The 18,170-nt window shown below is 36.1% G+C and overlaps 1 protein-coding gene across 5 annotated transcripts in view; it reads left to right on the top strand.

Annotated features, from left to right (window-relative positions):
• The window catches only part of FAT1 (FAT atypical cadherin 1), a 157,873-nt gene that overhangs the window by 65,338 nt on the left and 74,365 nt on the right, over positions 1-18,170 (top strand). For all 5 annotated transcript variants that reach the window (XR_011919964.1, XM_072406160.1, XM_072406162.1 and 2 more), the window contains exon 4: positions 16,825-16,886. Coding sequence is in view for 4 of the 5 variants with exons in the window: in XM_072406160.1 (XP_072262261.1) it covers positions 16,825-16,886 (62 nt within the window). In the remaining variant the exon portion in view is untranslated. The remainder of the gene's footprint in view (positions 1-16,824; positions 16,887-18,170) is intronic.

Genomic DNA, 18,170 nt, shown 5'->3' with positions numbered 1-18,170 from the left:
TATAAGACATTGTAGGTGTAATTAAATAATACTTTGCTAGATAAAATAACAATGCATGAGAACATAGGGCTTTCAAGAATTCAAGAGCTCATGTAAGTTGACCATTGTTTCTCCTTAGCTGACCTGTATTTGAAAGCCAAATTCCCATTTACTTCAGTAGTGTGTAATCCCATTCACGTAAGTGGTTAATTGTCAATGCATTTGACCAGTTTCTCCTTTCTTTAAACAAGACTGTTCTTTTTGAATTGCATTTGGATTGCTAGCAAAGCAGGTCAGCCTTTTGTAGTGTTGCATTTGAAAAGCACTGCACTGAATGCAAAAAAACAGTGTTTTACAGAAATACCCATCTACAAGGACCAAAAAGGATGCATGTAATGCAAGATGAAAAAGATTTCTAAACAATACAATAATTCTGTTTCTGAATTCACATCATAACTAGGCAGGGCCGAAAGACACCTACAATTTTGGGATGAATGTTTAAAAGTTTTACTTTAAAGTCTTTGCCCAGACTAAGCATATTTAGCTATGCTTTAGGACAGCTGCGAAAGTGGCTACTAAACATTGAGCAACCGCCATTGCCATGCTAGTTCAAAAAGAAAACATTTTTGGGTTCAGCAACGATTGTGAACTGAGCCAAACTGCCCTTTGAATTCTGTATAAGGTAACCATTTGTTGTAATACCAGAGAATCTTTGCAAAACATTATTCTGTAGCTGCACAGTAGCTAAAGAGGAAAGTTGGCTTGTTTGAAGGTCTTTTTCCGCTTGTTAAGAGTTTGTAAAAAGTTTACTGTTTATGTGTCGGGCACAGGTGCACTTTAAGAGCCAGTCACAATGATTTTTGTAGTGGTCACAGAACCTCGCTGTTTTTGTCTCTTGGAAAATATGAATAGCAGTCAATAAAAGTTTTGTCTGTCTCCAATTCCAGCGATTTGTAGCTAAGTTGCTAGGTGATTTTACTTTTTTCAGCAGCTACAAAATCACCAGCTCCAAGAGCTGCTCATGTTATCTAGCAATGCTTCTGATGACCATGGCGTGCCAGAGATTTATTGCTGCCAGACAATCCTTGTATCCAGATACAGCAGTAACTTTGTATGTAGCTACAGAGTGCCCCAGAAAATAATCAGAGATCTGTAGCTGCTACAAATCGCTTCTACAGACTTGTTTAATGTGACAGGGCCCTAAGGGTTCTAGTTAGGCAACAACTCTTGCCTTTTCCCCAAAAAATAAAAGCGGATTTCTGCTGCATATAATAAAATCCACCTCATTTATCATAGTAATTGTTTCTTTTTCCAATTCTCTGATTATGGGGGTTAACGAGCCGGGATCACCATAGAGAGGCAGAATTTACAGGTTACTTATTCCATTCCAATGCTACACCAGAAGCATGTGGGGATTGCAATCAGATTCGGTGATCCTTTTTTTTCCCTGTACACAAATCACGATTCCCAAGTTTGCCAAAAAGTGGGCAGTGTTTGAAAGATAAAATAAATAAAACCTTTATTTTAAAACTTAAAGTCCAACATTTTTAAAACTGAATATTTTTGCCTGCTGAAATGTGTCTACCTATTTCTGATATTTCTACAGCATTTATAGAGAAAATACCCAGGATAGCAGGATGGTGAGCCTGCATTTTTATGTTGCATTCAAGCCATACAAACTTAATAAACTTGGTCACTTTTCTTTCCCTAGCCAGTGACTGAACAGTGAAGTAGCTGCAGAACATTGATGAGATTGTCAGAGTCTTCTCTCTCAATCAGCAGGTTCTTTGTCAGGACTTGCAATGCACACAATGGCATAGTCTGATCAGGACAGAACATCGACCCAACATCTGCTGGAGAATGCGGTTAAAAGAGTTATATCAAGATAGATTCAGATGTTTATCTTCCTTTCATAAAAAAACACCTAATGGGTTTGTTATGAATACATATTTCTACCTGGAGTTCAAATACAAATAGCATGAATATCTGAATATTTAGCTTCCAGTAATTATCTGCAAGCAGTGTTTTTTGCAGAAGTTTTTTTCAGCTGGGTGGGAAGAAAGTGGACTCATGACAATATCAGTGTTTCCAGTTGTTGTTAGCATAGGAATCCAGTAACCCCTATAATTCTGTTAGATTTCTACAGCCCCCCTTTACTTTGTTCCAACTTTTTATTACCCACCCCCTGAGTACATCACATTTTTCATTTGTCTTTGCATTATACCCCACCTGTCCAGTGGCCCTTTTTTGTGACCCAACTTTTTAGTAACCACCTAAAAACAGCCAGGTGGTTACTCAAAAGTTCTGAATCGTGCGTCTGGCTAAAAGTAGATTGTGAGAACACTTGTATAGAATGTCTCAAAATGGAAGAAGAGGCAGTTCTTACATCAGATCAAAATTCTCCTGTAATTCGAAGAGATTTCTGATCATAGCGACTAGAAAGGAAAGTGCAAGAATGACCTCATCTAGCTGCTACAACTCCATTTTCTGGTCAGTAGGCTGGGATGGTTCTTGGACCAGTCCGTATTGCATAGCTTCAGTGCAAAAACTTCAGGTCGTAGACATTAGCTGTGTTGTCTGGTAAGGGAGTCTTTAATACAAGACTGGCAGAACTCTACAAATCTACATATCTATTTTAAATATGTATTTGGATTTCAAGCGTACATGTGCCTAATTAATAGAGAATAGACTATTTACATATTCTTAAGCAGGAAAGAACATAAAAATAAGCTATCCCTGCCTTCTAGGTACTTTAATGTGAAGTTATTCCTTCTGAAAAATCACAGCGAAGACATGAAAGTCACATTTTTGATCTGTTTTCTATCAGTGTGCTGTTGTTTGTTTTCCTTTCACTTTAGATTTGAAAGCTAATTTCATTCCAATGTCTACAGATTCAGAGATAAATTAGGACTTGTTTCTTGTTCACAATATACAAATACTATAGAACCCATAGTGTGGGCACTTAAGGCCTGGAGTCATGCTGCTTTGGTAATATGTGAAAGTTTGTTTCCTGAAGCAGCAAGTTTGTACACGATTATTACATTTTTATAACATTCCTTTACTCCACGACCTGTGCAATTATGGAAAAGCGGGTAAAATGAAGGGATTAATAGCAGTTGAAAGTATTCCCACCTCCTAGCAATCTGGCAATCTCTTAGTTGTCACTACTTATAACTCTTCTGATGCCTTAATGGGTGTTTCATTTATTGCAAAAAGTATTTTTCCCCCGTTCCACAAGATTAAAAAGACTTTATAACACATGTTTTCCCCATCCGGCAGGTTTACAATGTTGTAAATGTTTTAATAACTCTTATGCAATGCTTTGTAGTTCAGTCACGCCTTCATTATCTTCCTTTAGACCTTTATGATGATAAGTAGTCAGGGAATGACAGATCTGCAGCTCCTTCTAGTGATTCTCCTGCATCAAGTAGCAGCCTTAGGATGTCTTTCTTAATATTAGAAATATTTGACTGAAAGTGCTATATACTGCTTTTATCACTAAAACAGCCGAGCTGCAGCACAAATTCCATTTGCATAATTCCTTCAGTGTGTTTACAGACAGCTCTGAGGGCAATGCGGGCCTTGTGTTGTCTCCACATGAATAGAATGTCCTGTATCTGTAATGTGGCCTTTCATTCACCTCGCACAAGTTCTATTACTAATTAAGATATGTCTTCTAAACAGCTAGAACCGTTTACTTTTCAAGTGTCATTCTGTCTTCCCTATGTAGAGTTTACTTTTTGCAATGATGTCGGCTTTTTGGTCTTTCATCAAAAGCTTTGTGCATGTCTAGTGCGTTATATATCAAATATATTAGATATTTTTTATATGGTGTAAATGACACCAATGCTTAAATCTCTGCTTTTGCAGATTTTGTAAATAGTTGTACTTATTCTGTTGTTATGTGTGTCATATGTGTGTCAAATAGTCTCCATCTTGCTCCTTTACTGGCCCGAGCAGGGCTTTCTATCGTAAGCTCCAATATGTGAACAGCAGAACTTTTCACCGAACCGAGCACCTGTCTATTCAACAGGTGAACAGATCATTCTGCACTTGGCAGGTTACCATGTAAAACGGGTTTCTTTGTGAAAAACTGGTAACATATTATTGGGCAAAAGGTTGACTCAGATTGGTTGGTTGTCCTAAACCCATTTGCTAGACCTTTTTAATATTAAAATAAATCTTCCCATGCGTTTAATGCTTTTTGGCACATTATTAATGTCCAAATTAGCTTGAGAAGACATCCAAAAGCCCTGGCAATCTGTTGGATTTATTCTTGAATGTGATGTCAGTAGCTCCAGAGTTAGGTGACCCTCTTTAGCAGCTTTTCTCAACCTTTTTACCTGAGAGGAACCCTCTTGAGGAACCCCTGGTAAAACTGATTCATTTGGGCCAGTGGGGGAGTGTTCTCTTATAGTGATGGCTAAAATCCCCAAAGACAGCTAAAAAGGCTCTGCCAAATGGGTTTGAACCCACAACTAGGCAGGCGCCATCAAATAGGAAGTCAATCAACCACATCTTAGGGAACCGCTATCTACCTGCAGATGAATTGAAAAAGAAATGGATACTAATCCCTCTTCCAAATATGTTAGGAGCTGCCACCCCCCCACCCCCCAAAAGGCATAATACATTTAAGCAAAGGAAGGACCAAAAGAAGCTGTATTTTTTTTAGTGGCAATTCAAAACATTAAATTGTTTATAAAAGTAAATACACAGAAATAATAGATTACAAGTGCATACAGTGAGTAAAAGTGGTCCTTCCTATTTCACGTTTCACAAGATATTGAACAAATTTGCTATAAATTTGAATTTCTAGTTAGTCATGTCAAGTGATGACAAGGATAATGTCTCGTGTCCGATGCATTTCACTAACAGGCTTCTACAGGGATGAACTCAGAACATTAAAGCAAGGTAACAGAGAGAGTTTCATATGAAGGCACAGAGATTCATGGACACAATTTTCCTTGCAGAAAGTTGCCCTGTGCAAAAAAAAAAATGTAAAGTAAATTTGCTAAATTCAGAAACGCTTTGCATGTGAATTGTATGTGAATGTAATTGTTTATGGAAAGGAAACAAAAACATTGAAAATATTTGATTTTATGTGCATTTTTTACATTTGGTGGCACAGTCTATTAAATTGTATGAAATTAATTTGAAAACACAACTTTTAGGAAAGTGCAGAGTATGCTGTTACTGACATACACATCTTAAAATATCAGTTGTATGGCTGACATGGCAGTACATTGGTTTCAGTTATAAATAATGACTTAGAGATAGATCAGGTATTAAGACTTCACTTTGAGGTCACTTGCAGCATAATCGTCCTTAGAAAAAAGTGCAGCCAAACAGTCTTTAAGGTGAATATGGATACATTTATATACATTGCATTCATTCGTGAACAGTGCCAGCTGCCTTTGATGAATGGAATGGAATGTATTATAGGTCTCAATTAAAAGTGAAAAAACACTTTAAATCAGCTTATCCTTTTCATTTTACAAGTACAGTTAGAAAATCAAAGAGAAAAGCGGATTGTTTCCTAAGAGAACACAGTTCTTATTGTTTCCACATGAGTTAGCTAGTTGGATGTTTTTCTTTTAACATCTTCATCAGTAATTTAAAAATGGCAGCCAGACAGGGATTGATGTAGACAACACCTCTACTTTTATTTGTTCAAGCTGAACAAGTCACAAATAAGTTGGGGTAAGCTCAGGTGATTGTACCTGAGGAGTCTCTCTGTTCCGTAATTGAGTTGTCTGCTATGACCATACAATCAATTTATTATTCATGACAACATCTGGCTTTGTTTCTGTTTTATTTTTCCTTTCGCGCAATATGTTCCCTTGCTTGATCAGATACTTTGACGGCCAGTGATTAAAAATGAAAGTCTTCTATGTACATGCATGCATATTTTAACCTGTACCCAGCTGTATTCTGACATCACATTAGCATTTTTTGCTTTGTAACTATAGCAGAACATTTAAATATAGTAAAATTTCTCCTGAACTGAGGCTTGATCATTATTGTATTTGGAGGATACATATGTCAGGCTATTGGCTTTACACCCTGTTTATTTAACTTGTCTTTTTTAATAAATGTCTACAACAGGGAAAATGAAAAATTGGTATTACTTATTATTAGATGACACCCAATCCAGGAGATACGTAATAGTGAAGACCTATTATGTTAAATTCTTCTTTTTGTCACCTCAAAAACACTCCCACAGTGGGGTGGGAATGAATAATTTTTTTTCTACTTGGTCTGCTAATACCACCAACAGGCTGAACTCACAGAAAATATTGGCATCAGACCAGGTAGGTGATTCTGGAATGCCTAAGTGACATCACAGAGGGTCAGGAGAAAAGAGCAGTGTTCTCCCCAGTACCTTTTAGCTGGGTGCACCACCCGGCGGTTTTCTGTAACCACCTGGCTGTTTTTGGGTGGTTACTGAACAGTTGGCTCACAATATAGGGGCTGCCACCCGCCTACAATTTCTTCCTACCCAGCTTAAAAAAATGCCTGGGTTGAACACTGAAGAGAATTGTGCAACTTCAGTTGATTGTGGGGTGTCTATTTAGTTAGGGAATCGGTTGTTCAAAATGTGATTATTTCATTATTGTATGAACATTGTAACTAAGACGAGTTTAAGATATAGATAATATATCATAGGTTTTTAGCTCCTATTGATTGATTTAGGTCACAAGGAGCATCTATCATTTGATTACATTAGTAAAAATAAGTTGTACTGTATTATTGATAGTTTTTTTTTTTCTCAGTGGATATTATAAGTAAAGGAAGGTATCCTTTAAGGTAAACAATCCTCCAGTTAATGTTCCCAGGCATGTGCCAAGCACTTAGTAGAAAGGTATGTGAAGCATTTAAAGCCTGACTTTCCTGTGCTATCAGGGTTAGTGCAGAGCTCCATCTGCTCGGCATTAGAATGCCCTTCTCCACTGTGTTATAACAAGCTTTTTGTGCCGTCTACATAGCATGCTCTAAGTTTGAACCCAACATAACGGCAGTCATTGTGCAGTGGCATTTTTTTTCTCCTTAGATTTAGCTTAGAATCAGCTTTATGGGCTGGATGGATCCATGCAAATTTTACGTTCCAATCAAAAGGGGAAGCAAGGCATCCATTCCTCATCCTTTTGGCAATAGTAATGTTAATCCCAATATTTTCTAATTGTTGTACAGATTTTAAAGCAGCTGGAATAGATTCTGTCTTTCTCTGTTAAAGTGATTTTGATTTCTTTTCTTAATGGAAATTCCACCTGTGTTATGGAAACATGGTTTTGTCCTTGCTATTTTTTGTTTTATTACTTTTTCCCTAAACAGTTGGGTTGTTTGGTTAATTGTTGTCCCTTGTGTAAGTCGAGTCATAAAACACAAAATGTAATTCCTGTTTGGGGAAAACTATAGAATTGTATAAATCAATTTCCCGATTGCAGCAACTTTGGCTGGTAAATCCGGCTGTGCTCTGCTCTGAAGCCAGTGGTTCCTCTTTGTCTGTCACTGGCAGCTACAAAAACTGTGGGATTAACATGCTCAGACTGTTTTTACAATGATGAGAAGTCACCATAGCGTCTGGATTTATCCACATTCACGCTTCAGTCTCTGTTTTTAATGGGCACTCTGAGGAATCTGATTGTTGACCAGGAATAGGCAACCTTAAAGTGCTATAGATAGACATTAAACAAAGAATATAATCGTTTTGGTTGAAATTATTTATTTACACTTTTAAACTGTATTCTATGTATTTTATACACAAAATGTTTATTTTTACAAATAACCCTATAATACAGGATGTAATTTAAGAGATTTTTAAACTAAAAGCACAGCAGAAGCTGTTTGACTTTAGACTATCAATGTTAAATTTGTCTGTAGTCACCTAAGCCGACAGGCCGGAGGATAGAGGAAGGTAGAATAAGCCATTCCTCCACTGTGTAAGGTCATAAAGGTCTGTACAATTAAGTTACAAATATATAAATATTTACACAAATATGTATACCCAGTATCCAACTGCCCCTAAAATTGAACACAGTAAATTCTAATAGCAATATTTTTGGTTAGCGGACCAAATGTGCTTGTACAGTGTATTAAATGTGATCACGGAATCAAAGAGCATCATGTGACATGGAAAAAAAAAGAAACAATAGAAGCCATACTACATTTCCCAGCATTTCTGCATCAGAACTCATTCTATAGCAATGTTTTTCCAAATGCACACGCATTGCGATTTGCATGGCAGTGCACTGCAATAAGCAGCCAATTCATTTGAATGAGATGGCAAACATCACATATAAACATAGTGTATTTTGCAATTTTTAAGTGCATTGCAAGGCAGGAAATCCCTACAGTGTGTTTGGGTGCCGGCAACCTAATGGCAATCTGGTGCACAAACTTATTTATTCTGTGCATGTATGCATGCATATCCCCATAAAATGCATGAGTTAGGTATACGTGTACATCTAAAGGCAGGCACAGCTACACAATAGGTTTTCCAATGTTAAACGTTCAGTTGCAAATGTAACACATACAGTAGAATTTGCACTAATCAAAATATTTGCTTTAAAAATGCCTTGGTAAGTGTTGGGTTTACAGCTGAATTCCTAAGTTTTGGGTTTAGTTGGGCTTTAACATTCCATAACCAAAGGCATTTCCAATGCATAACACATTAATTCTTCTGCAAAACTAAGAAAGCAGGTTGGCTGAGAATTTTGGAAATGGATAAATTCAAGAAATGTTTTTTTTTTCATTTGAGTATTGTCAATACCCGTCTAGTCACACAAGAGGAATTTGCACTTAGCATTGATTTTCCTATTGACTTTTCCGTACAGGACATTGACTAGGTGCGACTGAATTATCAGTAAAACTTTTTTTTCTTTTAAAGTAAGTAAACTACAGAAGCTTTCATATTTCACTCAATGGAACTTTTGTACTTAAGTGCTTGTGTTCCTACCAACTGTCATTAGTTTTAAAACTTGCTGAATACACAGCACCATGCTTTACAAATGCGCACTGCGCTTCACTGGTTTCAGGAGTCTGAAGCTGGTAAACACAAGAACAATTAAAAAGAGTTAAAAAAAAAAAGCCAGGAAAAGTTAGTTACCTATGATGTGACCTGTCAAAGCCACCAACTTTTCAGTAATCACATTATAATCGCTTATACTAGGCAAAGTTGGCAGTTTACGGTATGCAGTAGCAATACAGTTTAGTTGAGTCATCTAGTATGTATTTGAGACACTTCTGAGGTCATTCAGAATTTATTTACAGATGACTTTGACCAACTTTTGGCCTGAATTTGACTTGTTTCAAGCAGATTTTGCATTTCTGTAGGACTGTATAGCAAAGTTCTGCCCTGGAATGTTTTTTTTTTTTTTTTTATTTGTGCAGAGAGATGCTGTAGGTGGGTAGTCAAAAAGTGGGCAAGGCAACAAATTGAGTCTTCTTTGTGTCATAGGAATCCAGTAACCCCTATAATTCTGTAAGCTTTCTGCCTCCCTCAATTCTTTGTTACAACTTTCTAATGCCCAGCTCCTTAGTATGTCACATTTTTTTCCATCATTTTTGTATTATGCCTAACTGTCATTGTCACCCCCAAACAGCTGGGGGATTACTGAAAAGTGTTGGGTGGTGCACCCAGCTAAAAGGGGCCGGAGAGAAAACTGATTAGGAATGCAAAATCCCACAGAAGTGAACAAAAGCCCACAGACCCTAAAAAGGGGTTGCAAATGACAGACATATACAGACAGTGACACGTGAGGAGAGGACTATATTGACTACATGTGTTAATGAATATTGTTCAATAATTGATCTGCATTACGATTCTGTCCTTATATCTGATTAAAATATTATTGCTAAAACAAAAAGTGGTTTAGTTTTAAAAAAGTGGGTAAAAATCACATTAATTCATTTTTTTGCTAATTTGATTTTTTTTACTTTGATTTTCTAATCAAAGTATTGCATAGCAATATTTTCAACCAGGCACATTTCTGCTTTAAAATGTTTATAGCCATATTGTCACTGCTTGTATGTTCAGGCAGAATGCATCTATAGGATTCTTCATGCAATGACAAATACCAACGTGATATCATTGAAATTTAAACAAGTTTACAGACAGTGACCATATGGAAGACCAGATCTGTAATAAGAAGATTTATTTCATGCACAATAGAAATCTTGGCAGTGAAGAGTATTTCAGAGTGGATCTGATTCTCAGCAATTAAGAATACATTGCTTATGTGTAATAACCTTGTTGTACTTCACACATAAACTGCATTTTAATGATCCTACAGCAAAAAAATAGACTTCCTGGTGACTATACTCAAACTGGCACCAGCACGAGTCCCTGTTTTTTTGTTTCTTTATCATCCTGATGTACTTATTGATTGATTTGTAATGGCACTTAGTTGTCATTTGATGTCTATCCTTTTTATGTATCTACTCTAAAACTCAGCCCACTTCCCTTTCAGTTATGGCGCCTAATAATTCCAATTTTCACCTGACATGCACTCTTCCTGTTATATCCTGACAGCATAATATGTGTATAATTCAGATGTGGACAGGTGAAAATTAAATTTAAAAACTCCACTAACCATATAGTGTAACCCTAGTATAATGTTGGAAAAACAACAACCTTTTGTTGAAAAACAATATTTTAGTATACATCTACTTCCCAGATACATGTTCACAAAATGTTAACACACTAGGCCTGATTAATTAAAGCTGTCAAAAACTGGAGAAGTGAGACTATTATTGGAGAACCTGGGGGATCCAGCAAACCTGGAATGGATCTGGTCCAGAATTGAAAACATTTGTCAAATAATAGCAAATAATTTTAGAAAATTCATTCAAGGTTCCCTGGATCACCCGTTTTCTCCCATGATAGTCTATCTTCTCCAGTTTTGGAGGGATTTATTAATTCAGGCCCATGGTCATGTGGATTATGTTTTAGGTGGGCACAAATACGCAATTTGTGGCAGTGCCTGTAGAGAGCATGATAGTGACCAATCACATGGTATGAACACGGCCACATGATAAATAGAATGATGTCATCAACCCTGTGTATGCTTTGCCACCATCTGGCAGGGTTAGGAAGAGCATATCAGTGTGTGTGTTTGGAGGGGTTGTAATGTCAGTAATAATGGGTCTGTGGAAGGCTTTGTAAAGTCAGTATCCAATAAATGGCAAAATTACATTATATTATTTAAGTATGGGGAAGTTTTTATTTTTCAGGAAGCATATATTCTTAATATAGTTTTTGATAGAACTTTTTGTTTTGAACATTTTCACATTTTTTTAACCTCTTTATTTTTCATTTATCGATTAGCCACAAGACGCAGGGCAGGGTACTTCTACTGTGACTGAAACCCACCAAATATTTAAAGTATATTTGAAAAACCTTAGTTAAAAGTTTTGCTTTAAAGTGGCTCTGCCTATTCCTAGTCATACACAATGAGTTTGTTTTCCACCATGGGTAATCTCAGATTTCCTATTTATATAAAAAAAATCAATTTGAAAAATTGCCCAGTCAATTTTTGTAAAGACATTCTGTTCAATATTGATCATAAATAATTGATGGAAAAACACTTCTTTGATTTTTAATCAGTCTGACCCTTTTTTTGGAAAATCAATCAAAAATTTAACATTGAGTATGTTCAACATATTTAGATATTATTCATGCTGGGGCTCATTGCTTTCGTAGAGTGGGCTGACTTCACATGATTAGTATTGTGAAAAACAGCAGTAAAGTACCAAGACCAGAAAAGTAAAGTACATGAAGATTTGTTTTCTATTTGGATAATGTAAATTAATTGGATTAGTCACATCAACCTTACCTAATTTCTTTTAAATTTACGTTTTCGTATGGACAAAAACAAAACACAGTTTGTTCCCTTTAAACAGTATTTGCAGATCTGATCCCGAGCCTGGCAAAACATAAACATGACTGCTTTATGAAAGTCCTCAGCCACACTGAATCCAGACTGCTGGGGCCGAGCACTGAATTACCACCTGGTCTCTAATGAAGGCAAGGGGTTATCACGGCTAAAGTGGCTCTGATATTACCAGCTCACACTTGGCCAATTTCAGATCTATAGTTTCTTCCAAAACTAAAACTAATTACATACTAAAGCTGTTTATTTTGAGGCCAGGTTATATCCAAATATAATTGGATTCCTCATTACTATGTATTGGACACACTACAGCGTCTACCATGTAATCAAATATTAAGCAAACGAGGAAAGGAAAATTAAAAATAATGTTATTCTTTTTTTATCCCAGATCCTCTGGTCTCTAACACGTTTTGCTTCTGAGTTTGTTTAATGAAGTTTGTCTTAAATATTCAGATTAACATCAATGGAAAAGGTCAAATAGCTATTATTTGTGCTGGAGGTTTCAGGTCTGCACATCGCTCCTGGAAGGGAGAACTCTTTGGTGAATAAAGTATATCAAGTCCTTAAACAAAAATGTAATGTATTACACATTACCAGTCTTTAGGTATAGTGTTGGCATTAGTTTTGTTTTTTTTTTCTGGGCTGATTTTTTAAAATGGCGATTCTTATCATATTGTATATATAAAGAAACAGTACTGTCACCCAAGGACAGTAAGTGTTTTAGAACTACCTATTCTCCATAACATAGGGTGGAATGTTTTGTAAAACACAAAGGGAACTTGGAACAACACTAACTGATAAGAGTGCAGCAGAAAGCAGGAAAGTTCTACACAAAAAGGGGCCCTTGGCATATATGAAGAGGGGACCCTGAAATGCATGCTGCCATTTGGTCAGTTGGGACCCTGGAGAAAGTTTGGATCCTGGGCAATTACTCAGTTTGGCCTTCTAAAACTAGACACAAGAAAGTTATTAGGTTACAGATTTCTGGACAGATCAGAAGGTATTTTTGTTGATCTCTTGGGTGCCACTCATCTGTATTTGGCTTATTCTGCCGAAATAACTACAATCTCCTGTATTGAATGGAAGAATCAGTGAAGATGTAGGGGGACTCCGGAGACTGATGCTCCCAGAACATTCTGTTTTGCATTGGACATTGTACCCCTGCACAACATTGCAATGGCGCTTACTTTTTTTTTTTAAACAATTTCTTTCACAGGTACTGCTGAACTGGATATCTTTTGTATAACAACATGGTTGCTTAAAATCTTAATAAACATGTATCTAGAACCATTATTTATACCTAAATTTTGTATACTGGTTTATTAATGGTGTATTATTTCAATTAAATGGTGTGGTGACAAAGGAGAACATAGTTGAATATAGAAAAGAAAATTAATTACATAAATAAACAAAAAAAGATAGAATGCAAATAGTTCACGGATTATGTCGTCTTGTCTTACTGACTTTTATTTACTCGTTTATTTTCGTTTGAGATTTAGGAGTTTAATTCAGATCCTGTCGGGTGGTAGATCTATTGCTTTTTAAAGGCAGTAGATGCGCCTGGAAGACTGTAATTGTCTGAACAAAAGACTGTTCCATTAGCTTGGCTTCTGTTTTTTTAACCAGTAGTTGACAGTAGTTTCTGTGTAATTGTTGTGAGTCCTTTTGTTCACCATTTGGGATTTGTTTGTATCCTGTCCTCATTTTTATCACAGATTTTTATACCCGTAGTGAATACATTGTGACTAAGTCAAGCTAAGCTCCACTAGCTGCTCTCTCTAATGAATCGTTAAAATGATTAATGCCTACAGGGTGAGCTAACTTGTAATTCCTCACTTCTTGACTGTTCTTTCCCAGGATCCTCTATTTTTTTCTTCTCTACCATGGGAATCTGGGGCTTCCCAGGATTATGCTGCCTTGTTGGCAGGCCTTGATGGCAGAGTCGGAAAGAATGAGTTATATGATTTTTTTTCTGTAATGTAATAAAGTAATGACAGACGTTAAGCAGTGAAGTGAAGACTGTTTTTATGTAACATTGTAATGTGTTTGTCTTACATTTTTAAAAAATGCTAAACATTTTTTAGTAGATGAGACTTAAGCTGTGTACACACTTGCAATAATTATTGTTGGAAGCGAACGACTAACGACCGATCGTCTGATAATCGATTAACAAAAAAGTGCACAACGACTGACCAACCACGCTGACAAACGAGGATTGTCGCTGGAAACGAACAACCATCCCAGCGGATTTGATTGAGCGACGATCATTAGCTAAATATTGTGTGTACGGTCGTTCACTGTTCGTGGTTGTTTCCGCAGTACACTTTCTCCTTTACATGTCACTTCCTGCATCCTTCAAATGATCAAATCTAGCGTGTGTACACTATTGGTGGATTATATTTGAACGATTGTATTGTTACAACATGTACAGAAATGTGCCAGTACGATCGTTCAAAATAATCGTGCATAATCGTTAGTCGTTCGTTTTCTAACGCTAATTTTTGCAAGTGTGTACCTAGCTTTAATTTACATAGCGCCACTGATCTGAGACCAGAGGACACTTGTCATTGGTCAGTTCCACTGTCAGTAAATTATTTTCTTGGCTGGTCACAGAAGGCCATGAGTTCTGCAATGGCCAAGAGTTTGAGGTTGGGGTACAGCATCAAATGAGAGCAGAAACTGTTAAGCAGGACCTAAAGTAGTGATCCAGACTTCATTTATTGTTTATTAATAGTAACCTTATTATTGTTTTTTACATGCTTTATTAATAATAAAAAGTAGGTGTTGGCGTATACCTATAACAAAAACTGTTTCAGCTTGTTTTACCCTGTAACCTTTATCCACATTAGTTATCACTGTTTTTTTTTTTTTGTCTTATTTGCTTACAGCTAGTCAAACCATTAATCAATATTAGCATTTACATATATTTGATGTTACCAATCTCATCCCAAATTGTGCTCCATGCCAAAAAGAATTTATTTTTATTTGCATATTATTACCATAGATAAGTTATTTTATACTCATATTAAGAAAAAACACTATTTATTCCTTACTGAGCTGGCAATGGTTTCAGGCTGCTGGCTCTCCTGATATTTGCTCCTTATGACACAAAGACCTCGAAATTCATCAGCAAACATTGCACTTTCCAACATCACCATACAACAATACACTGTATGCAAAGCTAAGAACTAAGACTTGCTGCCAAGGCTCAAGTGATTTAGCAAAGATGTTATTTGGGTCCACTTATTTAAAACTAGCTACAGCGTGGGCAGGTGAAATAATAAAGTAACATCAAACCTTGGCTCGGCACTTGCTCTGCGCTTTCTCCCTTTTTCAACTGTCACCTTGCTTATTTTGTTTTATGCCATCCTTGTTCCATTGCCAGTATCGCTTATTTACTCCCTATGGGTTAGACATTTAAACCGCCAAACAAGCCTTTTTTGCCTGGGTTTTCATGAATGAATATTTAGTTGAGAAGAACCGTGCGCAATTACTGCTCTACCTGCCTTTAGAACACAGCGGTCCAAATAATGTTCAGAGAAATGTTCCCTGGGGGTAAACTTTGTGTTTAGTGTTGATTTGTTCAGTCTCTGTACTTATTCTTTTGTGTGTCAGCTCTATTAATAAATGTGCCATGTCTAGTGAAAACCCCAGTTGGCCATTTAAGTGCTGTTAAAATAATTCTATGTGACATGCAATTTTACTTTGTAGGTTATGTTTATCCTTTCTTGATAAGCGGCGATACACTGGAGTTAAACACACCATGTCTGTTAGTATATGTGGTCATACCATTACTTAATAATAATAGCAAATGTCTCAAGTTTATTACAAATGTTTGAATACATTTGTTGTGTATTATCCTACTGAGAGATATTAAAGAGAGCCTGTTTTCCATCTTTGCTTCTTTTTACCTAAGCCTCTTTTTGTTTTGTTTGAAAATGCAAAACGTGGCAATCCAGCTTAACTAAAAGAAACAACTCCTTTCATCCTTGGTACCTAAAAGTCTCAGTACTCACATACTCATTTATGAAGAGCACCCACTGATATAGTAGAGTAATATATTATGATTTAAATATGTTTTTACTTGGAAAAAGTGTTCAATTATGCAGTCTGTTTAGGGGTTGCGTTTTTTTTTTTAACTATTTCTGGCAGAACACTTATAATGAATGTCAGCTTCCTATAGAAAAACTCTATATCCCACAGTTCCTTGCACGATAACCCAGGAACGTGGGTGTTCACACTTATAGTCTCAGCCCTTCACAGCAAATTGGGGTGGCTACAAATAAAGACATTCCGAATAGAGCATGAATTGTATCCACAGGCATTACAGACATACAGTTCTTTGCACAGGACAAAAAAATATTTATGGGGACTAACTGAACACATATTTAGAACAACAGAAGGAAGGTAAAAAGTCATTAAAATGTATGAAAACGGTACAAATATCTAGCATATATGTAATAATAGTAATACGCTGTTACAAAGGGATACCCATAGACTGAGACTGTTTTAGGAATTGATAGCCTTACCTATATCATAATGAGGGTGGTTTAAATAGGACTAAAAAGGACAGTGACTGACTGAATAAGTTTAGGAAAAAGTCCAAAGTTCAAAAAAACTACTACTAAAATCTCCTTCATAGCAAAAATGTTTAGTCCTGCCCAAAACAATGTTTTCTAAAACAAATCTTCAATGGAGACACACAGACAGCAAAATAACTGACCCTAACCCATCCTGATGGTACACATTCTTCCACAAAATGGCTGCTCCGTTTTCAGTACATGGTAAAAATAAGCTTCCCAAAATAAGAATTCTTGTTTTTTTTTTAGTGTGTGTGCTACATTTTTTATGAATTATGAAAATGTGATTTTGATTATGTAGGAATGTTATCGCTAATGCATGCTCCACACACTTTTTTGATTATCCTAAATTAAAATCTCTTTTATTTTTCTAGGTCTAATAACAACCACGTCAAGAAAGCTTGATCGGGAACAACAGTCAGAACATATTCTTGAGGTACTTAATTCAAACTTCTTAATGTATAATTTAATTTACAATTTTTCTTTTATGTTTGACCATATAGCCAATAGACAATGTCGTTATGTTGGCTTACCTTATATGAAGACAAAACTCGTCTCTAACATTGTGATCTGGTCCTGTAAATTCATCCATTTTTGTTGAAAACAAGCTGTTCCAGCTGTTGGCAGCTAGTGGCCACCACTAGAAAAAGCTTAATTAAATAAGTAATGCATTTTAGAAAAGGTTTTACAGTTATGTGAAGTGGTCCAGAAATTATCACAAAAAAGTTATCAAAAAAGAAAAAAAACCCTGTTTGCTCCATAAAGAGACAGATTAAGTTAATGGGTTGCCCTAAATTTTACATGTTGTTGTGTCTTTCTTTTCCAAGTATTTTACATAGATATGTATAAATCGGCACCAATAAATGCATTTTTGCTGCAATAAGCAATGCAACCATCACCTTGGCTTACATAAGTCCTAAACCTGGGCTCTGGTTAGCCTTTACATACAAAATTTTTGTGTCCAACCAAAGCCAACCCTAATATTATCATAGTTGGCTAATAGCAACATTTCTACAAGTTCAGATGTTGAGGGAGAATTGGAGAGAAATAGCACTTACTAAGCCAGAACAGAGGATGGAGGGAGCAAATTATATTAGATTGATGAGAGTTTTATTGGAAATAATGCTTCATTAAAATATTTTAGGCCTTAACTTCAAATGGGTTTTTAAAAAGTTTAGTTTCACATAGAAAATATATTAGTTTAAAATGGATTTTGGTAAACTATCTGAGTTTTATTTTAAATTCAATGCAAAACTTACCTAAGTTGATTTTATTTCTGTCAGCGGCTGTCCAGATTTCATTTTTATTTAAAGCTTTCGAGAGTGTGATGAATTTTATATTTCCTATTGTTTTACAGAATTTCTCCTGTTGCCCCATTTGGGGTTAATGTGGCGAGAAATATTTCCTTAGTTTATAATTGCTCCTTTTTTTTCATTACTTTTATTTAATGTCACCCCCAGCTGTCTTTGTTGCTCAGCTCTGTTTATTGCCAGCTCAATGATATAGCAAAGTCACCATAAAGTACGGTTATACAGTGTAATGCAGGCTTTAATGGTTTAATGGTCCTATGCCTATTTGTCTGCTTAATGGTGGCAAGCTCGCAAATCGTTTGGGAAGCAACCCAGAATCATGTTGGTATTTGGAATTGGGGAGCCGCAGCAGCCAAGTGTTGTGTGCATCTGGCAAATTAATTTAATATTGAAATGTTGACCAGATGGGC

Source organism: Pyxicephalus adspersus, chromosome 3, assembly GCF_032062135.1.
Source record: "Pyxicephalus adspersus chromosome 3, UCB_Pads_2.0, whole genome shotgun sequence".
NCBI classification, from domain to species: domain Eukaryota; kingdom Metazoa; phylum Chordata; class Amphibia; order Anura; family Pyxicephalidae; genus Pyxicephalus; species Pyxicephalus adspersus.
This window is presented reverse-complemented; position numbering and strand designations above follow the sequence as displayed.